Below are 26,612 nucleotides of genomic sequence, written 5' to 3' on the forward strand. Positions count from 1 at the left end.
GGCCATGACAACGCCTATTCCACCTCAGGAGACTGAAAAGATTTGGCATGGGTCCTCAGATCCTCAAAAATAATTCTACAGCTGCACCATCGAGAGCATGGTTGCATCACCGCCTGGTATGGCAACTGCTCGGCCTCCGACAGCGAGGCACTGCTGAGGGTAGACTGTACGGCCCAGTACATCACTGGGGCCAAGCTTCCTTCCATCCAGAACCTTGACAACAGGCGGTGTCAGAGGAAGGCCCTAAATATTGCCAAATACTCCAGCCACCCTAGTCATAGACTGTTCCCTCTGCTGCCACATGGCAAGTGGTACCGGAGCGCCAAGTTTAGGTCCAAAAGTCTTCTTAACAGTTACTACCCCCAAGCCATAACATTCCTGAACAGCTAACCAAATGTCTACCCAGATTATTTGCAATGACCCCCCCACCCCTCCCCATTTTTACGCTGCTGCTACTCTCTGTTATCTATGCATGGTAACTTCACCTCTACCTACAGTACATGTACATATTACCTAATTACCTTAACTTGTGCCACCGCACAAGTGACTCTGTACCGGTAACCCCTGCATATAGCCTCGCTACTGTTAATTTATTGTTGCTCTTTAATTTTTTGTTAATTTTCTTTAGCTTATTTATTAAATCATTTTTTAACACTTATCCTTATTAAAACTGCATTGTTGGTTAAGGGCTTGTAGGTACACTTTTCACTGTAAGGTATTGTTGTATTGATTTGGACCCCGACACCTCTGACATTCTGTACTGAGACGTCACCTAAGGAAATGACTTCGATGACAGCATTTTGGCTGTTAAATGCAACCACAAAAATGTATTTTTAACACTATAATTTGTTTATGAGCGCGATAGCTCTACTTTTGGTTCATGGTGAAGGTAGCTCGTTTGCTGTTAATTAGTGAATGAATGTGTCAACTAGTTTTAAAGCACGTGAACGCACACACCTCGTTGCTCCGAGTTTACAGGTCATATTTCCCAACTCTCCTGGAGGTTGTGAATGGGTAATGAATATGGGTGAGACAACAAGTAAACATCAGACAGACTTCACAATGACCCACCTATCAGAACCTGACTCACCTATCCATCACCTCATTATCTAGAAAACGGGACAAAAAATAAAAACAGCCCTTAAATATTACCTTTTCTTCCAGCTATCATGAACTATTATGCGAACAGCAATGCTAACATCTACCGCTGAGCTTCTCAACCTCTCTGCCGCCCAACGTTTCTCCTCAAACATACTCCATACTGGGTCCTACACCTGCCCGTTCTCTATAGCAAAGCATGAACCGCCTTGTAAGCAGACGCTTACCTTTGAAGTTGTACCCCTAAGCATGCAGTGTCAAATGAGATACCTTGATGTGTGAATATATGTACATAGCAATAAGCCCTTTACTTAATGTGAGATTTAAGCAACATTTTCTGAACAATGCAGTGACTCACAGAGGACACTGATACTGGTTGTCTTTTGGGGGTGCAGTAGTGTTCTGTAACACAGCGTGGCTTAAGGCTACGCAGAGCAAACCAACAAGGCTGTGAATTTCACCTCATTTAAGAGAGCCTCCACGTGCAAGTACAGAATAGAGTTTACACATCTTGATTAGACAAAACAATAAACATAAAATAGAACATCACACCTCCTGTGTTGAGTGCTGGGCTGAGAAGATGTCATAGGCAATGAACAGTGTGGTAGGGACAGGATTCAGAGGGGAATATTCCTACGGCTGGGTTAAGGGGTTGTCTTATATTTTGAGAGATTGGCCAGTAGTGTAATCTGATGAAATGGAGGTGTGTGTTAATTAACTTTACCAGGGATACTGTGAGAGAGAACATGAGAACAAATTACTACTAACATTTTAGAGTCCTTCCCTACATCTAAAAAATCTTTAGGAATGGGAACCCAAATAAGGGGAGACTTCAGAGCGGACACACACAAGCATGCACACACTCACAACTTTGCTTTTTGAAACATGTTACCTATCCTATATCGATGAGACATTTTCCTGTGCAAGAGACCCATAAAGGAACATCATAAAACATAAAGGATGGAAATTCAAAAAGAGGGAGAGTGAATGTTATCCCGTAGTCCAGAACAGGAACACAGTGTAAAAAAAGGGCAGAGAGAAACTCAGCAGTGAGGAGGCCTTCACAGTCAGGCTGTGGCATTGTCCCTCATTCAAACCACAGTCATGTTTTTTTTCTCTTTGTTTGTTTGTCTGTTTGTTTTGATTGATTTGTATGTCTCCAAGTAGTCCCAAACCTCAGCAAAGACTCCATTACCCAGAAAGCACAACAGCTGCAGATGTCAAGTCCACAGCACTTAGCATTCCCGAACAAGGCAGAGATGTTTCAAATCCTCATAGCCACGCTATTGCCATGACAACGTAAGTCCTCAGCCATCCCATCACTCCTCGTTGGTGGGGGAACTCTCCTCCAGAGGGGCGAGGGAGGCAGGAAGACCCAAGCCCACTCCCGTTGCATTGTGGGATGCGGTGAGGGAGGCAACAGTGTGCAGGAGAACAAGGACGAGCAGGCAGAGTTTGAGCCGGCTGTTGCACAGTCTGCACGCGGCCGAGGAACTGAGAGAGGTTCGGTGGTGACAGGATGGGTGAGTTCTTTTGAGGGTCCCCCGAGAACGGTTGTTGTCTGCTTCCATCTGGAAGTCCCACCGGACATCACAGCACTCTGCCTCTACACCCCCAGGGTACTCCTCCAACAGCCCTGCATAGGAGGAACACACGTTTACTACGCATTATAAACTTGGTGGTTCGAGCCCTGAATGCTGATTGGCTGAAAGCCGTGGTATATCAGAACATATACCATGTGTATGACATTTATTTTTACTGCTCTAATTACGTTGGTAACCAGTTTATAATAGCAATAAGTCACCTCAGGGCTTTGGAATATATGGCCAATATACCACGGCTATGGGCTGTGTCATAGCACTACGCGTTGTGCATAAGAACAGCCCTTTGCCGTGGTGTATTGGCCATATACCATACCCCCTCGCACCTTATTGCTTAAATATTCAACACTTTTTAGACCATATGCAAACATAGGCTACAGCACCATACACAGTTCTGCTCATCTCAAATCAAGCTTTAATTATACAGCACATTTCAGACATGGAATGCAAAAAAACAAATACAAAACAATGAAAATAAAAGCTGAAATATTTACTGCACAACATACATATACATAAGATAAAAATCTCAGCCTTAACCCTTGAAATCACTACAAATATAATATGTGTGTAAGAAAAATCGTAATCACGCCAAAATCTTGTTTCCAAAATTAGTTACAAGCATTCGATACTCAAGAAATCAAGAAGTGTCTTGTAGTAGTCTGGTAGAGGCTATAGATTCATTTTGGAGTGGAGAATGGATTATCTTTTGTACTCTAATGACAATGACTGTTGCTCCCTCCATGTTGGCTGTCTGTGTGTGTCAGTGAGTGGTGTGCATGCTACTGTGAGTGGTGTGCATGCTACTGTGAGTGGTTTGCATGCTACTGTGAGTGGTGTGCATGCTAATGTGGGTGATGTGCATGCTAATGTGAGTGGTGTGCATGCTACTGTGAGTGGTGTGCATGCTACTGTGAGTGGTGTGCATGCTAATGTGAGTGGTGTGCATGCTACTGTGAGTGGCGTGCATGCTACTGTGAGTGGTGTGCATGCTACTGGGAGTGGTGTGCATGCTAATGTGAGTGGTGTGCATGCTACTGTGTGTGGTGTGCATGCTAATGTGAGTGGTGTGCATGCTACTGTGAGTGGTGTGCATGCTACTGTGAGTGGTGTGCATGCTAATGTGAGTGGTGTGCATGCTACTGTGAGTGGCGTGCATGCTACTGTGAGTGGTGTGCATGCTACTGGGAGTGGTGTGCATGCTAATGTGAGTGGTGTGCATGCTACTGTGTGTGGTGTGCATGCTAATGTGAGTGGTGTGCATGCTACTGTGAGTGGTGTGCATGCTACTGTGAGTGGTGTGCATGCTAATGTGAGTGGTGTGCATGCTACTGTGAGTGGTGTGCCGTCTAATATGAGTGGTGTGCATGCCACTGTGAGTGGTGTGAATGCTAATGTGAGTGGTGTGCATGCTACTGTGAGTGGTGTGCATGCTACTGTGAGTGGTGTGCATGCTACTGTGAGTGGTGTGCATGCTAATGTGAGTGGCGTGCATGCTACTGTGAGTGGTGTGCATGCTACTGTGAGTGGTGTGCATGCTAATGTGAGTGGTGTGCATGCTACTGTGTGTGGTGTGCATGCTAATGTGAGTGGTGTGCATGCTACTGTGAGTGGTGTGCCGTCTAATATGAGTGGTGTGCATGCTACTGTGAGTGGTGTGCATGCTAATGTGAGTGGTGTGCCTGCTACTGTGAGTGGTGTGCATGCTAATGTGAGTGGTGTGCATTCTAATGTGAGTGGTGTGCATGCTACTGTGAGTGGTGTGCATGCTACTGTGAGTGGTGTGCATGCTAATGTGAGTGGTGTGCATTCTAATGTGAGTGGCGTGCATGCTACTGTGAGTGGTGTGCATGCTACTGTGAGTGGTGTGCATGCTAATGTGAGTGGTGTGCATGCTACTGTGTGTGGTGTGCATGCTAATGTGAGTGGTGTGCATGCTACTGTGAGTGGTGTGCCGTCTAATATGAGTGGTGTGCATGCTACTGTGAGTGGTGTGCATGCTAATGTGAGTGGTGTGCATTCTAATGTGAGTGGCGTGCATGCTAATGTGAGTGGTGTGCCTGCTACTGTGAGTGGTGTGCATGCTAATGTGAGTGGTGTGCATTCTAATGTGAGTGGTGTGCATGCTACTGTGAGTGGTGTGCATGCTAATGTGAGTGGTGTGCATGCTACTGTGAGTGGTGTGCATGCTAATGTGAGTGGTGTGCATGCTACTGTGAGTGGTGTGCATGCTACTGTGAGTGGGTGAACTTGTGAGAAGGGCTAAGTTGTCTCCCACTCCAGACTGTTTGATGTTAAAGATTAAAGATCTGAGGCTACATTTACATTTACATTTAAGTCATTTAGCAGACGCTCTTATCCAGAGAGACTTACAAATTGGACTTTCAGAGTGTGTGTTTGGAAACACACAAAGTGGTGTACACACAGACGCATGTAGGTACGCGAACGCAAACACACACACACACAGATCAGATGTTTTCAGAATGAAGGAAAGCAGCACCAAATCAGCATAAAACAAAATTATTCAGCTTCAGAAGGCTGGAAAATTCATATTTGACAGATAAATCGACATGGATTATTAAAACTGACCTCTTAACTGGCTCAAAACTAAAAAGTATCATTCTCAATTTGGGCTGCACCAAACATAAACTCCTGTGTTACGAATCCCTTTTGGCCCGGCAGTCTAGGGGGGGTGGTATCGAGACCCGTAATATAACTCATGCAAAGTGTAATAGTGACAAAGTAACAGTGAGAAGGACATATCCACAGACAACTAATATCTACACTCAGGGTTTATTTGCAAACTCACGGTAAAGTGAAGAGCAGGAAAAAGGGGCTGAGCTGGACCCAAGGAAATAAACAAATATCCAAAAATACCCCTAAGCTTGACTAGCCTACTTCAATACAGCTAACTAATCACAAATACAGTGGGTGGTCCACCAAGTTCTAACTACAGTGCCTTGCGAAAGTATTCGGCCCCATTGAACTTTGTAACCTTTTGCCACATTTCAGGCTTCAAACATAAAGATATAAAACTGTATTTTTTTAGAAGAATCAACAACAAGTGGGACACAATCATGAAGTGGAGCGACATTTATTGGATATTTCAAACTTTTTTAACAAATCAAAAACTGAAAGATTGGGCGTGCAAAATTATTCAGCCCCTTTACTTTCAGTGCAGCAAACTCTCTCCAGAAGTTCAGTGAGGATCTCTGAATGATCCAATGCTGACCTAAATGACTAATGATGATAAATACAATCCACCTGTGTGTAATCAAGTCTCCGTATAAATGCACCTGCACTGTGATAGTCTCAGAGGTCCGTTAAAAGCGCAGAGAGCATCATGAAGAACAAGGAACACACTAGGCAGGTCCGAGATACTGTTGTGAAGAAGTTTAAAGCCGGATTTGGATACAAAAAGATTTCCCAAGCTTTAAACATCCCAAGGAGCACTGTGCAAGCGATAATATTGAAATGGAAGGAGTATCAGACCACTGCAAATTTACCAAGACCTGGCCGTCCCTCTAAACTTTCAGCTCATACAAGGAGAAGACTGATCAGAGATGTAGCCAAGAGGCCCATGATCACTCTGGATGAACTGCAGAGATCTACAGCTGAGGTGGGAGACTCTGTCCATAGGACAACAATCAGTCGTATATTGCACAAATCAGGCCTTTATGGAAGAGTGGCAAGAAGAAAGCCATTTCTTAAAGATATCCATAAAAAATGTTGTTTAAAGTTTGCCACAAGCCACCTGGGAGACACACCAAACATGTGGAAGAAGGTGCTCTGGTCAGATGAAACCAAAATTGAACTTTTTGGCAACAATGCAAAACGTTATGTTTGGCGTAAAAGCAACACAGCTCATCACCCTGAATACACCATCCCCACTGTCAAACATGGTGGTGGCAGCATCATGGTTTGGGCCTGCTTTTCTTCAGCAGGGACAGGGAAGATGGTTAAAATTGATGGGAAGATGGATGGAGCCAAATACAGGACCATTCTGGAAGAAAACCTGATGGAGTCTGCAAAAGTCCTGAGACTGGGACGGAGATTTGTCTTCCAACAAGACAATGATCCAAAACATAAAGCAAAATCTACAATGGAATGGTTCAAAAATAAACATATCCAGGTGTTAGAATGGCCAAGTCAAAGTCCAGACCTGAATCCAATCGAGAATCTGTGGAAAGAACTGAAAACTGCTGTTCACAAATACTCTCCATCCAACCTCACTGAGCTCGAGCTGTTTTGCAAGGAGGAATGGGAAAACATTTCAGTCTCTCGATGTGCAAAACTGATAGAGACATACCCCAAGCGACTTACAGCTGTAATCGCAGGAAAAGGTGGCGCTACAAAGTATTAACTTAAGGGGGCTGAATAATTTTGCATGCCCAATTTTTCCGTTTTTGATTTGTTAAAACAGTTTGAAATATCCAATAACTGTCGCTCCACTTCATGATTGTGTCCCACTTGTTGTTGATTCTTCACAAAAAATACAGTTTTATATCTTTATGTTTGAAGCCTGAAATGTGGCAAAAGGTCGCAAAGTTCAAGGGGGCCGAATACTTTCGCAAGGCACTGTACCTTCGGGTAGTGTATGCCCATGGGCAACTAGTCTTAGTTCCCCCTTTTCACACCATCAAACAACTTAACAAAAACAATACTCATAGGTGGGGACAAAGTGACATGTAGTAGCGAAAACAAAACCAGAGAACAACCGAGTCATGGAGCTCCAGAGGACACAACTGACTGGGTTTTTAAACCAAGGGAAAGGGGATGTGATTGGTTAATGGAAACAGGAGGAGGTGTGTCTTCTGATTAGTGACTGATTGATGACTGATTGGGGAATGATGATTGCCACCTGTGAGGAGGGGAGAAGCAGAGTAAAGAAATACACACAGAGGATACACACAGAATACTTGTATCCGTAACACCTGTCTGGTGGTCTTGTTGACTTTGGCTTGCTGCTCTGCAATATGACCAGCAGGTGGGGACATACAGTAAACTCACATATTGTCACCCTGCTCATGGACAACTGGTGCTGCATCCAATAGCTTTGTGGTGGAAGCCATCGCTCTACTGTATACATTAAATTAGGAGTCGCTTCTAGACCAGTGTGTCAAACTCATTTTGGAACGCGGGCCGCTTTCCATCTTCAACAAAGTCCGGAAGGCTGCACTATCAATTTATTCCTATTTCCTTCACGTAATTAAAAAATAATAATGTTATTGTCCTCTATCCATCAGTTTAAAAAATGATATGCTCCCTGACTGTCTAGTGATGACTAGTGTGCTGGACAGTCAATAAACTGTATGAATGTAGCTCAAATGACAGTGCACAGTGGTTATTATTTAGTTCTTCCACACTGATCTCGACAAACCATTTCATTATGGACCTCGCTTTGTACACGGGGACATTGGCATGCTGAAATAGGAAAGAGCCTTCCCCACACTGTTGCCACAAAGTTAGATGCACATGTGTTATTTACTTGTCATTTTTTTATTTAACCTTTATTTAACTAGGCAAGTCAGTTAAGAACAAATTCTTATTTAAACTGACTGTCTACACCGGGCCAATTGTGCACCGCCCTGTTGGACTCCTAATCACAGCCAGTTGTGATACAGCCTGCATTTAAACCAGGGTGTCTGTAGTGACAGCTCTAGCAATGAGATGCAGTGCCTTAGACCGCTGCTCCACTCGGGAGCCCCATTCTACACACCACTTTCAACGTTATATGTACTGCGTCCACTCCCTGACAGGTCGTTGTTGTAAATAACAATTTGTTCTTAACTGACTTATCTGTATAAATAAAGGTGAAATATTGTTTGGGGGTGCATTTTCATTCCATTAGTTATTTGTAAAATATCAGTCCTGTTCAACAGGGAGTAATTTCCATATTCAGATAATTCTGTGTGTCCCTGAGCATATAACCTGTACAGTACAGTATATAAAGTAGTACCTGTGCATATAAAACTGGGACTTCCTCCATAGATGAGATCGTCGTTGTCAGGCAGGATAAAGGGACACCTCTGCTGTACCTCCAGACAGTACTGGGCACACGGGATCCTCTTACTGCAGTGGATCTGGGTGGTCTGGAAGTACTGCGAGCACAGCCAGGGCTTATATACCATCTAGAAGGAGAGGGATGGGAGGGAGAGAGCACATTGATGGTTTAGAAATGGTATTGCCACTGATGATACACACACACAACACTCGCATACGTGACACACGCACCGTCCGTGACCTCTACTGCAATTAATTGACTTGAATTGCTGGAACTTCCTGGTATCCAGTGCATCCATAAGGATGTGGGTGGAAGGCCATGTCTATCCTCCAAACATCGTCTTCCAGGGCATTATCATGGGTTACCAACATGTTAAAATAATGATTGATATTTTGATGAATTTATTCATAATATTTCATCCTTCCACAAGATATAGTCCTGACACAAATCTTGGGATGCTACCCAAGTCGGCCGGTCGTTCGTTCTATCGGTTCGGTTGCCAGAGACGTGACCCAGTCGTCCAGTCTTTTTGTTCTGTATCTATGGACGCGACCCAGTCGTTCGTTCTAAATGTTCCATTACCATACTGGCTGGCAACATTCTTATCCCTTGCTTGCTAGCTAGCCAACTATGACTAACTTACAGTCACATCAAACAATGCAGCCAGAATAACAACAGTAGCACCCTTTTCATTTGTTAAAGCTGCTTTCTAGTAACATTTCTTTGGACAATGAGCTAATGAGGTGCAAATTCGCCTGGCAAAGAAAATCTCAGAGGAGCTGGCCAACAACACATCTAACACAACATTTTCAAACGGAAGCTGGAAACACTGCAAACTAGCTGCACTTCATTTCATTTGACCTTTTTTTCAATTGACATTTCCATATTCATAAAAATGACGCCATCTGATTAATGATTTCGACTGGCTGAGAAACACTGTCTGTCTCGTCCTGACTCCCGGCACGTTCATTACTATGGGACAGCAGGAGATCCAATTTTAATATTGAAAACATTTTGCAAATGTCAGAGAGACAGACAGGAAGGTTTATACAAATCTCGGCTGTTGAAAACGAAATGTTAGTCTAAAAGAAATGTGAGATAATGTCTAGATGCTTTTTATAGTGGAGATTAAGTTTATAAATTGCCTGGCTGGGTTGATAAGATAGTGGATTGCGCAGTCAGATGGAAAAGAGTAAAATAGGCATTTTAACGTCATAGATTTAGCTGGTGGTAACTTGTGGAATAGACAGCGTCTGGAATGTGGTTTTAACCAATAAGCATTCAGGATCAACATACCCGTTGCATAATTTTCAATGTATTAAGGCAAGCAAGTTGATTATTTAATAAAAAAATATGAAGCCAAAGTCATATGATAAAATATAGGCTATATAAATTAAGTTGAAATGTTATTAGAATGTGAGCACATTTGTAAGCTACCTAGCTAGCTAGCTAATGTAACTGGCTAAACAAAAAATATATATTTTAATTCACCACTTTTACAAGCTAGCCAACTAATTTTTTGGCGGATTAACTCATATTTATTTCTGAAGATTAACTAGTGTTTTTACTCCATTTTTCTTCTTCTCCGGAACCAATAAAGCAGAAGACACTTCTGTTGTTCACTGTAACTAATGAACAAAGTATATTGTATTGTAAAGAAGTCAGCCAGATGTGGGCCATCATTCAAACAAGGTTTTAGGTTTCAGTTATTCGCATGAAAGAAAAGTGAAAGGCAAAACCGTAAAGAACTGGTCAAAACTGTGTGTAGGTGAGGTTGGAAGCCCAAAATGAAAACCACAACACAAATATAAGTACAAAAAAAACAAAGTTAGTTCAATTACTTAACCCTTGTGTTGTCTGAAGGGTAAACACGACCCACCACTATGTTAAACAGCAGAGAAACCCCGAAAATGATATCCTTTTAATTTGAAATTTGATGGCTTTTCCTAGAGTGACCCCAACATTAGAAAAAGTGAAACATCGCCTTTGTTCATATTTCCATGAAAGCTGTACACCAGCAGGGCCCAAAGATTGTCTTAGGGTCATTTTTGACCAGGCAGTTATAAAATAATTTACACACCACACACACACACACACACACACACACACACACACACACACACACACACACACACACACACACACACACACACACACGCACACGCACACGCACACACACACGCACACGCACACGCACACGCACACGCACACGCACACACACGTGTACAGGTGCAACTGGTGTAGACTGGTGTAGACCTTACAGTGAAATGCTTACTTATGAGCACCTAACCAACAATGCAGTTTTAAAAAACGGATAAGAAAAATTTATGAAGTAACGAGTAATGAAAGAGCTGCAGTAAAATAACAATAGCGAGACTATATACAGAGGGGTACCGGTACAGAGTCGGGGCCACCAGTAAGTTGAGGTAATATGTACATGTAGGTAGAGTTATTAAAGTGACTGTGCATAAATGATAATAACAGAGAGGAGCAGCAGTGTAGAATAAAGGGGAGGGAGGCAATGCAAATAGTCTGGGTAGCCATTTGATTAGCTGTTCAGGAGTCTTATGGCTTGGGGGTAGAAGCTGTTAAGAAGCTTCTTGGGCCTAGACTTGGCGCTCCGGTACCGCTTGCCGTGCAGTAGTAGAGAGAACAGTCTATGTCTAGGGTGGCTGGAGTCTTTGACAATTTTTAGGGCCTTCCTCTGACACCGCTTGGTATAAAGGTCCTGGATGGCAGGAAGCTTGGCCCCAGTGATGGACTTGGCCGTTCACACTACCCTCGGAGGCCGAGCAGTTACCATTCCAGCCAGTGATGCAACCAGTCAGGATGCTCTCGATGGTGCAGCTGCAGAACCTTTTGAGGATCTGAGGACCCAAGCCAAATCTGTTCAGTCTCCTGAGGGGAAAAGGTTTTGTGTGCTTGGGCCATGTTAGTTTGTTTGTGATGTGGACACCAAGAAACTTAAAGCTCTCAATCTGCTCCACTACAGCTCTGTCAATTAGAATGGGGGCCTGCTCAGCCCTCCTTTTCCTGTAGTCCACAATCATCTTCTTTGTCTTGATCACATTCAGGGAGAGGTTGTTGTGCTGGCACCACACGGCCAGGTCTCTGACCTCCTCCCTATAGGCTGTCTCGTCGTTGTCGGTGATCAGGCCTACCACCATTGTATCATCTGCAAACTTAAGGATGGTGTTGGAGTCGTGCTTGGCTGTGGGGTCATGTGTGAACAGGAAGTACCAGAGGGGACTGAGCACGCATCACTGAAGGGCCCCTGTGTTGAGGATCAGCATGGTAGATGTGTTGTTACCTACCCATACCACCTGTCCGTCAGGAAGTCCAGGATCCAGTTGCAGAGGGAGTTGTTTAGTCCCAGGGTCCATAGCTTATTTATGAGATTTGATGAAATTATGTTGTTGAATGCAGCGCTGTAGTCAATGAATAGAATTCTCACATAGGTGTTCCTTTTGTTCAGGTGGGAAAGGACAGTGTGGAAAATGGTGTTGATGTTAGCCATGACCAGCCTTTCGAAGCACTTCATGGCTACAGGCGTGAGTGCGACGGGTCGGTAGTCGTTTAGGCAGGTTACCTTCGTGTTCTTGGGCACAAGCACTATGGTGTTCTGTTAAAACATGTTGGTATTACAGACTCGGACAGGGAGAGGTTGCAAATGTCAGCGAAGACACTGGCCAGTTCATCAGCTACATGCTCGCAGTACACGTCCAGGTAACCGCCTGGCCCTGGGGCCTTGGGAATCTTGACCTGTTTAAAGGTCTTACTCACATCGGCTGCAGAGAGCGTGATCACACAGTCTTCCAGAACAACTGACGCTCTCATGCATGTTTCAGTGTTATTTGCCTTGAAGCAAACATAGAAGTAGTTTAACTCATCTGGTAGGCACGTGTCACTGGGCAGCTCTTGGCTGTTCTTCCCTTTGCAGTCTGCAATGGTTTGCAAGCCCTGCCACATCTGACGAGCATCAGAGACGGTGTAATACGATTGAATCTTAATCCTGTTTTAATGCTTTGCCTATTTGATGTTTCGTCGGAGGGCCTAGAGGGATTTCTTAAAGCTTCCAGGTTAGAGTCCTGCTCCTTGAAAGCATTCTACATGTTCATAACACCAGCCATCAATAAAATCCACCCGGAGATGACAAATTAGGAGGGTTTCCGTAAATATGGAGATAACTGGAAGAGGATGGATGAGATTGACCTGCGCGCCTACATAGGCGAGGTTACATGTAATCTCTGGGATGCAGAGAGTGGAAGGACAATTTTCTGTGCCACGATGCCACTGAAAGTCTTTCACACTTTCTCAAGAATGCTACGATTTGATAACCATGAGTCAAGACCTGCAAGATGTGTGAGAGACAAACTGGAGGCCATAAGGGAGGTCTGGGAGAAGTGGGTGGAGCATCTGCCATACCTCTACAACCCTGGGCCTGAAGTAACAGTGTTGAGCAACGAGTTCATTCAGAGGTACATTTCTATTGTCATATCTGTAAGTGATTTGCACTGTTAATTGTATTATGTATGGCTGTAAAATAACTGATTTATGTGATTGTTTTCTGTGAAACTGATACTAATTGCTGATAGTAATCTCTTTTGTCAAAAGGCTGCTGTCCTTTCCGGCAGTATATGCCCAGCATGCCAGCAAAGTATGGCATCAAGATATGGGTGGTCTGTGATGCACAATCCAGATAAGATGCAAGTCTGCACAGGGAAGTAAAGCAGTGGAGGCCCAGAGAAGAACCAGGAGATGCGGGTTGTGCTTGATGTGACAGATGGACTGAGGGGCACAAAGTCACGTAAGACAATTTCTTTCTCCTCTTATGAACTCAGTCAGCAGCTCCTGAAGAGGAAGATCACCATGGATGGCACAGTTAGAAAGAACAAGCCTGAGCTCCCCCCTGCACTCCTCGCAACAAGGGGGAGAGAGGCCTTCTCATCAAAGTTTGCCTTCACCCCCACCACCACTCTGTGGTCCTCTTGAGCACACTGCACAAAACGGATGAGATCAGTGATTGCGAGGACAGGAAGCCAGCCATCATCCTGAACTACAAACAAAACAAAGGAGACGTGTACAACCTGGACAAGGTGATTGGAATTTACAGCTTTACAGAATTTACACTGGCCCCTGGTCATCTTCCATAACATCATTGATGTGTCCTCATACAATGTCTTTGTGATATGGATCAAGATCAACCCTACATAGATGCCTGATAAGGGGAACAAGAGGAGGGTGTTGCTGGAGCAGCTAGGAAAGGCACTTGTAACCCCACACATTCAAAGAAGGGAGCGCCTCCCCCACACAGCAGCCTCTGCAGCGAATCTTGTCCTTATACACCTGAGGCTGCAGCTGGGGCAGGCAAGAGGAGGAGATGCCAATTCTGCCCCCCAAATAAGGAATGAAAAATAAATACTATGTGCTGCACATGTGAGAAATCTGCAAAGTCCATGCACACACACTTGCATACTGTCCTACATGTGCTAATTAGAGTTGATTGATTTATGTTCTTCACATTTTTGTTTTGTATCTATTATCTTAATATTTTTGTTGTAGTTGAATTCATCATTGAGTATATGAGAATATATCATTATGTTGCCAAAAAAAAGTTAAAGACTGTTGTTGTTTCCCTTCAATAAAATGCCTTTAAAACTACTTCCTGCACATTTTTTCTACTTTCTTAGGCTATCTCTTGCTAAAAAAGTTTATTACAGGTTATCACAGTGTCTTGTGTTATGTAGATGGATTTCAGAATAAACCTGAATGAATCCATTGAAGGGTTGATGTAAACTGCATGGGAGGTATGAGATGCCTCCCTGGCCACCAGTGCACATTTACAATCTATATTTACAATCATTATTAAATTACATTCTTAGCTCAAAATATGACTATTTCATTGTAGTAGCCATACTTCATAAATGGCACCATGCAGGGTTCTACATGGAACCATTTCAGTTCAGTGAAGAAGAACCTCTAGGGTTCTGATCAAAAAAACATAAAAGGGTTCTATATAGAAGTTTTAGAGGTTCCATATATGAAGAAAGTGAAACATTTTTTCCCAATAATTATTTGTACATAATTCAACCAACATACAGTACACAATTCATTCCATTGACCTATTGCCTCTAAGACATATGCATAGGCCTTTATATTCTCTAACACATATTTTCAAGGTCTCCCTGGGCAATATTCCCTGGGTTCCTCATCTCAATCCCTGCCATCACAGTGTTATGATAAGCCCTCAGTCCCTACATGGTGTAGTGTGTAGCTGTCACCTGTCAGCAAGTGTGTCTCTTAACTCTCCACGCCGCTCTGGGTGGTTCTGGTGAATCAGTTAGAGCTCGTCGGGGGAAGCAGGGAGTGCTAGGCGAGTTGGCGCCCACCGTGGGCTAACTGTCACACCTCAATACACTGAACTCAATCAGATCATGTCGCTCCTCTCCACAGATTAAGTATTTATGCTGTGTTTTTTTGGGGGTATGTGTTCTTGACTTTACTATTCATATGTTTACAACGTTTACTTATACTCCACTACATTCCTAAATAAAATAATGTACTTTTTACTCCATACATTTTTCCTGACACCCAAATGTACGAGTTACATTTGAATGAGCTAACATTAAAAATATGTATGTCAGTCTCCCCTGGCTCCAAGTGGAGGTGAGATTGATTTCATCACTACTTGTATTTGTGAGAGGTATTGACATGTTAATGCACCGAGCTGTCTGTTTGAACTACTGGCACACAGCTCGGACACCCACGCATACCCCACAAGACATGCCACAAGAGGTCTCTTCACAGTCCCCAAGTCCAGAACAGACTATGGGAGGCACACTGTACAACATAGAGCCATGACTACATGGAACTTTATTCCACAGCAAGTAACTAATTCAAGAGGTAAAATGTTATTTTAAAAAAAAGATACAAATACACCTTATGGAACAGAGGGACTGAAAAACCACAAACACCGGCACAGACACACATACTGTACGCATGATAACACACACAGTCTGCACACGTACACATGGATGTTGTGTTGTAAATATGTGATAGTGGAGTAGTGGCCTAAGGGAACACACTAAATGTATTTGGTAAAGTGTTATGAAATGTAATGTAATCTAATTGTTTTAATTGTATTTAACTGCCTTAATGTTGCTGGACCCCAGGAAGAGTAGCTGCTGCCTTGGCAACAGCCAATGGGGATCCTTAATAAATACAAAATACAAATACAAATGCTTAGCAGGACAGGAAAATTGTCTAATTAACACACTTATCAAAAGAACATCCCTGGTCATCCCTACTGCCTCTGATCTGGCGGACTCACTAAACACAAATTATTCCTTTGTAAATGATGTCTGAGTGTTGGCTAGAAAACATTTTTAAAACATTGTTTTTCTGATTTGCTTAATATAAGGAATGTGAAATGATTTCTACTTTTACTTTTGTAACTTAAGTATATTTCAGCAATTACATTTACTTTTAATAGTTAAGTATTTTTAAAACCAAATACTTTTAGACTTTCAGTCAAGTAGTATTTTACTGAGTGACTTTCACTTTTACTTAATTCATTTTCTATTAAGGTATCTTTACCTTTGCTCAAGTATGATAGTTGAGTACTTTTTCCACCAGTGAGTGTTTGTGTGTGTCTTGTTTAAATGATGTGACTCACAATGTGCTTTTATTAGGTATCAAAGTGTAAATCCTCAGGCGGCATTTGATGGGATGTGAAAATTAGACAAATGGAAATCTTTAGAAACAGTAGGCCAAGGTAACAAGCACATAGAAGAGGGAGAATCTATTTGCTCAGTCACACACACACACACAAACCTGCGATTGGCAACATGGACAGCGCTTTAACTAACTAATCATTGAATTCCAGATGGATGGGAGATAAGAGTGATTTGACCAGATACACACATTGCTCTTCTCTCTGTGCTGGGCTGCTGTCAGCGTATGAATGTCACATCAGTAAATATCATCATGTAATTATGTTAATGTCACATCCTCATTTACACATTATCACTGATAATTCCACGGGCATTATGTGTGTGTGCGTGTGTGGATGTGTGTGTGTGTGTGTGTGTGTGTGTGTGTGTGTGTGTGTGTGTGTGTGTGTGTGTGTGTGTGTGTGTGTGTGTGTGTGTGTGTGTGTGTGTGTGTGTGTGTGTGTGTGTGTGTGTGTGTGTGTGTGTGTGTGTGTGTGTGTGTGTGTGTGTGTGTGTGAGAGAGAGAGACATTACACATGGACCACTTATTGTAACTGTGTCTGACCACTGGGTGGCGACAGAGTGATGGAGACAAGCTTGGCAAAGGCCTAAGATTTTTCCAACTCAGCAATGTGTATCACACAGACAATGTGTGTGTATGTGTGTGTGTGTGTGTGTGTGCGTGCGTGCGTGCGTGTGTGTGTGTGTGTGTGTGATTTCTCTCACTCTGTAGTATGTCTTATTCCAAAGTCAAAGCCGACCGTGTCCCTTTTCTTGGGGCTTAAACGTGGATAAGAGTCAGGCTAGATAATCAATAACATCTCATCCAGGGAGATTATCTATGTCTCCAAAAACCAAATCTCTAACACTCAGTGCAGAAGAGAAGGCAGACATTGGATAAAACCTAAAGCATATCCATAGGCCAGTATTAGCGCTGTTAGCTAGCAATGTGATTTCAGGTTTCCAGTGTTACTGCAGCTGTGAGCAGTGCAGATGCTCGTGGCAGTTATTGTAGTACTTCTGCAGGGCTAGCCTTGCATAGGGCCGTGGTGCAATATAGGGTCCACTCTCTCCTCTCTCTCCCTCTGTCCCTCTCTCTCTTGCCCTTTCTCTCCCTCCTGCCCTCTCTTTCTCTCTCCCCCCTCTCTCTCTCCGTCTGTCTCTCTCTCCCCCTCCCTCTTTCTCTCTCCCCCACTCTCTGTGTCCCCCCACTCTCTGTGTTCCCCCCCACTCTCTCCTCTCTCTCACTCTGTCCCACTCTCTTGCCCTTTCTCTCCCTCCTGCCCTCTCTTTCTCTCTCCCCCCTCTCTCTCTCTCCGTCTGTCTCTCTCTCCCTCCTGCCCTCTCTCTCTCTCCCCCACTCTCTGCGTTCCCCCCTCTCTCTCTCTCTGTTCCCATCCTTTATATCTCTGTGCCCTACTTAGTTAGAGAGCCACACAGCTGTTTTCTGAGGGAACTCCAGACAAGAGTCCATCAGTCTATGCACACTCAAATGATAACTGGCTCAGGTGTCCAGAGTCAAAGAGAGAGAGAGAGATATGATATATATATATATACACAAATAGAGAGCGACAGAGACAGCGAGAGCGGGAGCTAGAGCTAGAGAGAGAGGTGAAAGGACGGATGATTAGAGAAATGTAGAGAACATTAGAACCATTGTTGGATCCACCTCTTTTTTTACATTTTCGCCTAAAATGACATACCCAAATCGAACTGCCTGTAGCTCAGGACCTGAAGAGAGGATATACATATTCTTGATACCATTTGAAAGGAAACATGAATATAGGATAATTTAAATAAATGTGACATGAATGTAGGATAATATAACACAATAGATCTGGTTAAAGATAATGCAAAGAAAAAAGCAACTGTTCTTTTGTATTTTTTTGTACCATCTTTGAAATGCAAGAGAAAGGCCATAATGTATTATTCCAGCCCAGGCACAATTTAGATTTTGGCCACTAGATGGCAATGTTTTATACTGAGCCAATGAACCATTGCCCAGATGTGCCTAATTGGTTTATTAATAACTTTTCAAGTTCATAACTGTGCACTCTCCGCAAACAATAGCATGGTATTATTTCACTGTAATAGCTACTGTAAATTGGACAGGCTGTTATATTAACAAGAATTTAAGCTTTCTGGAAATATCAGATATGTCTATGTCCTGGGAAATGTTCTTGTTACTTACAACCTCATGCTAATTGCATTAGCCTGCGTAACCTCAACCGGGGGACCCACCGATCCTGTAGAGGAGGAACGATACACTTTTTTTGCATGGTACTATAGATATCTGGGCAGAAACATCAACATATACTTGAATCAACCACCCTAGCATGCTCAAGGTCAACATTAGTTATTTCTGTCCTCACTATCTTGACTTCTTATTTTTTGAACACACTCGCGGTTTCCTCTTTCTCAAACTTTCATTTTATTTGATTATTTCTTTAATTCTCTCTCTCCATCTCTCTTCTCCCCACCGTCTTTCATCCAGATCCGTTAGTGTCTTGTCGTGGTCTCCTTGGCAAGCTGCAGTGTTAGCTAGCAAAGCTGTTCTCCTGGATTGCATTATCCCATTACGATTAGCTTAATCAGGTTGTAATTGACGGAGGGCCTTTAGTATTGGTTTTGCCAGGCCTCGGTTGGCCCTGCCTTGTCAGAGCTTTGTCTTTCATGTTTTATCTGTACTCCTGCTCACCCTGCTCCCCTGTACATGGGGTAAACTTACTGACTGAGGCTGGACTGGAGGGAGGTCACGAGAACACACCAGATTACTGCAATCTTGCACACTTCACGCACCCTGTCTCGACGCACCCTACCACCACCACCACCACCACTTACTGTAAAACACAGATTGTAAAAACTCAGTAATTTACTGTAAAACACAATAATTTACTGTCAAACACAGTCACAACCGATTTTCCTCATCTGCTGATCCTTTCGTTTCAATGATCTACATTATATTAAGTTGTTATAAACTCTTAATTAACTACAGTACAGTACTTTGCAATAAACACTCAATTAGCTACATTACAAGACATTAGAATAAACCCTCAATTATCTATAGCACAGTACATTGTAATTAACCCTCAATTATCCACAGTACAGTATGTAAGAATAAACCCTCAATTATCCACAGTACAGTATGTAAGAATCTACAGCATCTACAGCACAGTACGTTGTCATCTACAGCACAGTACGTTGTCATCTACAGCACAGTACGTTGTCATCTACAGCACAGTACGTTGTCATCTACAGCACAGTACGTTGTCATCTACAGCACAGTACTTTGTCATCTACAGCACAGTACGTTGTTATCTACAGTACAGTACGTTGTCATCTACAGTACAGTACGTTGTTATCTACAGCACTGTGCGTTGGAATAAACCCTCAATTATCTACAGCACAGTACGTTGTCATCTACAGTACAGTACGTTGTCATCTACAGCACAGTGTCATCGTTGTCATCTACAGCACAGTACGTTGTGTCATCTTGTCATCTACAGCACATCTACAGTACAGTTGTCATCTACAGCACAGTACGTTGTCATCTACAGTACAGTACGTTGTCATCGTTGTCATCTACAGTACATCTACAGTACGTTGTCATCTACAGTACATCTACAGTACAGTACGTTGTTATCTACAGTACGTTGTCATCTACAGTACAGTACGTTGTTATCTACAGTACAGTACGTTGTCATCTACAGCACAGTACGTTGTTATCTACAGCACAGTACGTTGTCATCTACAGTACAGTACGTTGTCATCTACAGCACAGTACGTTGTCATCTACAGCACAGTACGTTGTCATCTACAGTACAGTACGTTGTTATCTACAATACTCAAGTAACACATCGAGTTCAGAAATTAACACATCGAGTACAGAAATAAATTGACGAGAGCGAGGTTTCCTAATCCATATCTCAGGGACCTTCAAGGTTACACATTTTTGTTGTTGTACTAGCATACCTGACTCAACTAGTCAAGGGCTTGAAAATGATTGACTAGTTGAATAAGGTGTGCTACTGCTGAGCTGTAACAAATCATTTAACCCTAGTGGTCCCAGAGGAACATATTGGGAAATACTGGACCAGAGAAAACAGAATAAAATACAAAACTGTTTGTACAATTCCTGAGGTGACCTGAGCAGACTAGCAGTGGAACCAATATGAAATGTAAAGGGTAAAAGGTCAAATGGAGGTTACTCTACTGCAGGAGGCAGCATGTAAGTCAGCACCTCATTTCCCACAGTGCTCTCTGAGCACTAGCAGCAATGCCCCCTGGGAGCTATAGTACAAGCTATGGGTGAAGGGTCACATAGTAATTTCCAACCTCATGGACCTCATGACATATACACACAAATGCACACACACACACAAACACGCTGATGTAAGCAAACAAACAGCCTATCACAGAGAAGGATACGCTCAATGAAAGAAATCAAGCATGAACGTAAACAACCAGCAAAGAACAACAACATGTCTCTGCAAGCTTGTCCACCAGCTTCAAACAGCTGAAAATACAATATTTTTACTTATTGAAATAATATTTCTTAGTGATTTAGGTTCTCTACAATATACATTTCTGGTTTTGTTACATAACCTGAAATTAGGTGAACAATGTAGAATTATAGCAACCAGGTGATGGCAGAGCAATACCTAACTTTTGGCGGCAGGTAGCCTAGAGGTAAAGAGAATTCGTCCAGTAACCAAAAGGTTGCTGCTTCGAATCCCAGAGGTGAGGTATCTGTTGATGTGCCCAGGAGCAAGGCAATAAACCCCAATTTCTCTTGATAAGAGTTTCTACTAAATTACTCAAATGTAAATGTTGAATGCTTGCCTCAGTTGCTGTTGTTGGTTGGTTGGCTCGTAAGGAGATTACCGTGACGCTGATCAAAGGGTGCAACCAACAAGAGACAGACTTTGGTTGACAAATAGAAAAGCTGCAACATCAGAATGCAATTTTTGGGGGAAATATTGTGAAACACTAACATTCCTCTATTACTGCCGATATATTAAGGGCACTTTCAGCAAACATATTGCATGATGCTCCTTTATCATGATTACCAATTAGTTTAGCTATTTACATTACAAGTTTAAAAAAACAATGCATTGAGTTTGCGGAGGCTAAGCCTACTACAAACACATTGTTGACATGACATTATAAAATTCCCTGACTACCAAATCAACTGACACTACCACATGCACAAAGCAAGGTTAGTCAAACCAATAATACAGTGTGTGTACTGTGTTTAGCAGTGTTTAATGAAACAGCTACTGGAGGAGAAGACTGGCTAGCACACAGCCTGCAGACACACCACAGGAAATGTAGCAGAACTAATCATCTTCAGAAGAAGACCAGTGTATAGGGAATGAATGGGCAGATTAAGTCAAAGCAGTCAGCATAGCAAATGTGAACACAATAGAGGAAAAAATGGCATAGCTAGCTAGGCTACAAGCAGGCAGGCAGGCAGGCAGGCAGGCAGGCAGGCAGGCAGGCAGGCAGGCAGGCAGGCAGGCAGGCAGGCAGACTGTAACACAGACGCAAACACCACTGATTGGAATGGAAGTGAAGCAAAAAGCCCTAAAACACATACTTCCTATGTGGAACATCTTCAATTAACCTATTGCAAATTAGAATGGGAATGACAAAACAGGGGAGCTATTTTCTCAAAACCTGACCTGAGGCTAGAAAGATACATGTATATTCACCTGTTGCTTCTTTTGGATAACAAAACCCTGATGCACACAGGCATGCACGCAAACACACACCCTCACCTCTTTTAATAAGAGCAGCTTGTTTGGCAGTGTAAAGCCATGCTAATGTTATTACCGCACAGCAAGGGCCACATTATACAGGGTGGAGTTATTAAACACACACACACACACACACACACACACACACACACACACACACACACACACACACACACACACACACACACACACACACACACACACACACACACACACACACACACACACACACACACACACACACACACACACACACACACACACACACACACACACAGGGTGGCAGGTAGTCTAGTGGTTAAGAGTGCAGGGCCAGTACCCGAAAGGTTTCTGGTTTGAATCCTCGAGCAGACTAGGTGCAAATTCTGTCTATGTGCCATTGATCAAGGCACCTAAACCTAATTGCGCTTGTAAATTGTTCTGATAAAGAGCATCTACCAAATGTAAATCTACATCTGATGCTTTCAGTACCATGTATTTCTGAGTATTGCTGAACTATATTAATCCAAAGGTTAATTCAGTTGACTGTATCAGATGTGCTCTGAAATGCTTCAGTGTTGTCTGTCATGTCAATGTCAGGCGTGCTCAATAAAGCCAAGACACAGAGTCTCACACCTACTCCCGTTCCCTCTCTCCGGCGCTCGACATCGCTGGTCTACTAACCACCGGTTCAGGAAACCCACATTACACACATCTGGCAACCATCATTACGCACACCTCCTCCCAATTGTTATGCACACCTGGACGTCATCATTACCATGATTACTTCCCCTTCATTTAGCTCCCAAGTGGGAGGGTGGTCTAAGGCACTGTATCTCAGTGCAAGTAGCATCACTACAGTCCCTGGTTCGAATCCAGGCTGTATCACATCCGGCCGTGATTGGGAGTCCCACAGGACGGTGCACGTCGTCCGGGTTTGGCAGGGGTAGGTTGCCGTTGTAAATAAGAATTTGTTCTTCACTGACTTACCTAGTTAAATAAAAATACATATGTAAAAGCTCTTAGTAGTTTCAGGCAATATTGGTTTTGTTCCCGGTCAGTACAATACTCCTGTTTGGTTTCTCATTATTAAACTCAACTTCTGCACCTGCTTCCTGACACCTAGTGTATACGTTACAGACTGAACATGACCCTGCTATATACTCTAATACAAAGTGTATGGGTACAATACAGACGTTCAACCATCTAACTGTCTGTCTCCGTGCCTGAACTGGCTCACTGTACCACAGAGATCAATAGACGTGGGCCTTTACACTGACAAGATCAGATAAAACCACAGTGAGATCCAGTCACAAGGAGAAAGGGAGGGAGAGAGAGGGAAAGACACAGAGAGAGAAGGGGTGAGGAGGGGTGAGGAGGGGTGAGGAGGGGTGAGGGAAATGAGACTAGAAGGGAGTGAACAGAAAGGAAGATACAGGAAGTGACAGTATGAAGACTGTACTCAACATATAACTGAACACACACACACACTATAATCTACATATAACTGAAACACACACACTATAATCTACATATAACTGAACACACACACACTATAATCTACATATAACTGAACACACACACACTATAATCTACATATGACTGAACACACACACACTATAATCTACATATGACTGAACACACACACACTATAATCTACATATAACTGAACACACACACACACCCTAATCTACATATGACTGAACACACACACACTATAATCTACATATGACTGAAAACTCACACACACTGTAAACATACACACACTGTAGTCTACATTTAACTGAACACACACACTGTAAACACACACACACACACTGTAGTCTACATATAAATGACCACACACACTGTAAACACACACACACACTGTAGTCAACATATAACTGAACACACACACTGGAAACACACACACTGTAGTCTACATATAACTGAACACACACACTGTAAACACACACACACACTGTAGTCTACATATAACTGAACACACACACACACACTGTAGTCTACATATAACTGAACACACACACTGGAAACACACACACTGTAGTCTACATATAACTGAACACACACACTGTAAACACACACACACACACACACACACACACACACACACACACACACACACACACACACACACACACACACACACACACACACACACACACTGTAGTCTACATATAACTGAACACACACACTGTAGTCTATTTTTAACTGAACACACACTGTAAACACATACACCCATTTCCATAGACTTACACAGTCATTTTGACAACTTCGTTCCTCCAACCTATCAGAGCTCTTGCAGCATGAACCTCATTTGCACTCCCTGTGTATAGATTTTTATTTTTTCTACTGTATTATTGACTGTATGTTTGTTTATTCCATGTGTGTCGAACTGCTGTGCTTTATCTTGGCCAGGTCGCAGTTGTAAATGAGAACTGGTTCTCAACTAGCCTACCCGGTTAAATAAAAATCAAATAAAATGAACTGACATGCTGTCCACCCAATGAAAGGATCAGAGAATGAATCTAACCCTGAAAGCATAAGCTACAGCTAGCTAGCACTGCAGTGCATAAAATGTGTTTAATTGACTCAAAGAGAGAGAAAGACAATAGTTTAATGGTTTTGAACAAATTCAATTATTCACTTACACTTTCACTTAGTTAGCTAGCGATTGCAGCTAGTAGGTTTAACCTACTCATACACTGGGCTCAAACAGAGAGGAATGCTATGTTAGCTAGCTGGCTATGGCTATCCAACACTGGAACTCTTCCAAGTCAAGGTAAGCTTTTGGTTTAATTCACTTATTGCCACCGAGGCCCGCTGGTGTAACAGCTAAACTGCTTGCTGTACTGCATGATTGTAACAGGTTAGTTCTAGTAACTATGTTAGCTAATATGGTAACAATGATGTAGGCTGTGTGTAGCGGTTAGCGGTTATGATATAAAAGTTTGGCTTAGAACACTTATTTTGCTTGGTCACAGACAGCTGATGTGTGGTGCACTGAAGTCCACAAGCGAAGGGAAAAGTTGAGAGGAGCAGAGTGCGTAGATGCGATAAGGAATTATACAACGATCAGAGGGATTATGCTGTTTGTATATGGCTGCTATGAAAGTGAATTGCAGTTGCGTGTGATCAGGGGTGTATTCATTCCTCTGATTCTGTTGAAATAAAATTCTTAAATGGAAGCAAATGGAACGAAACAGGGATAAACAAACCTGAATTTGTCCTATAGAAACTCTTTGCAGCTGTTGGACTAATGATTACACCCTAAATCAGGTAGATGCAGTCAAGAATGTGCAAGGTGATATTGAATGTGTCAATGTCTGTTACATTGATTACTCAAATTTCTCTCCACCTGTGCACCTACGTTGTAAACTTTCCTTCATAGGCTAGGTTGTAGCAACGTCATGATGGTGTCATGACGTTGTCCTCTTTGGGTACAGCAAGCCCCATCTCCCTCTCCCTGCCTCCCCCTTGCCTCCTTCAACTAGGCTGCTGTGGTCAGAGAGAGGTCATAACTTCCTGAGGAGAAGACCCTGCCTAATGGCCACACAGTATAAGAGACAGAGTGAAGTTTCATAGAGAACAAAGCAATTTCTTCCACCTCACAGAACTTGAGGTCCAAACAAAAGTATAAAAGATCAATCCAGCTACGAACTGGTCCGTTTGTTACAACTTGGGGAAGCTTATGGGAGACGCTGCGGCCACATTACCATAACGTTGTTTATATAATAGCCTCAGATATGAGGTTTACGTCTACTTTTTGTATAAGATGAATGAGTGAGTATGATACTGTTTACACAATTTTACAATGTGATTTTGGACAGTTTAATGAAGGAAACTCCAATTCCCCTTTGAGTTGAACTAAATCAGAGGACCGCCCCTGAGCCCAGTTAGGGTCAGGCATCCTGGGACAGCCCCTTTTCTGCAATTCCGAGTAAAACCCAACTTTGAGAAAATATCACCAGACCATGTTTTTCTCTATTAGGAGGGGACGAAGGTTGCAGACCATTGCTGAATCTTTTAACCATACCACATGGTTAAACTCTTAGACTATCGATACCGACAGAATAAGAACAACTCTTTGATATTAATTACTAGTCTGCAGCTAGGAATTCGGTATCATTGAATGCAAAGAACGACAATCGCCGAAACATCCATTCTAAAACAAACAAATTATCTCCTCTAACCAAGACAGAGAGAGACACAGACAGAGAGAGAGAGAGAGAGAGAGAGAGAGAGAGAGAGAGAGAGAGAGAGAGAGAGAGAGAGAGACAGAGAGAGAGAGACAGAGAGAGAGAGAGAGAGAGAGAGAGAGAGAGAGAGAGAGAGAGAGAGAGAGACAGAGAGAGAGAGAGAGAGAGAGAGAGAGAGAGAGAGAGAGAGAGAGAGAGAGAGAGAGAGAGAGAGACAGAGAGAGAGAGAGAGAGAGAGAGAGAGAGAGAGAGAGAGAGAGAGA

General features: G+C 42.8%; 1 protein-coding gene across 1 annotated transcript in view; it reads right to left on the reverse strand.

The window, feature by feature from the left end:
• Positions 1-2,417: 2,417 nt before the first annotated feature.
• Positions 2,418-26,612, reverse strand: part of LOC124044457 (transmembrane protein FAM155A-like) — a 349,689-nt gene continuing 325,494 nt past the window's right edge. Inside the window, exons 2-3 of the mRNA XM_046364090.1 lie at positions 8,656-8,827; positions 2,418-2,734 (exon numbers count right to left, since the gene is read on the reverse strand). Of these exons, the coding sequence (XP_046220046.1) occupies positions 2,418-2,734; positions 8,656-8,827 (489 nt within the window). The remainder of the gene's footprint in view (positions 2,735-8,655; positions 8,828-26,612) is intronic.

This window comes from Oncorhynchus gorbuscha, linkage group LG09, assembly GCF_021184085.1.
Source record: "Oncorhynchus gorbuscha isolate QuinsamMale2020 ecotype Even-year linkage group LG09, OgorEven_v1.0, whole genome shotgun sequence".
Classification (NCBI taxonomy): domain Eukaryota; kingdom Metazoa; phylum Chordata; class Actinopteri; order Salmoniformes; family Salmonidae; genus Oncorhynchus; species Oncorhynchus gorbuscha.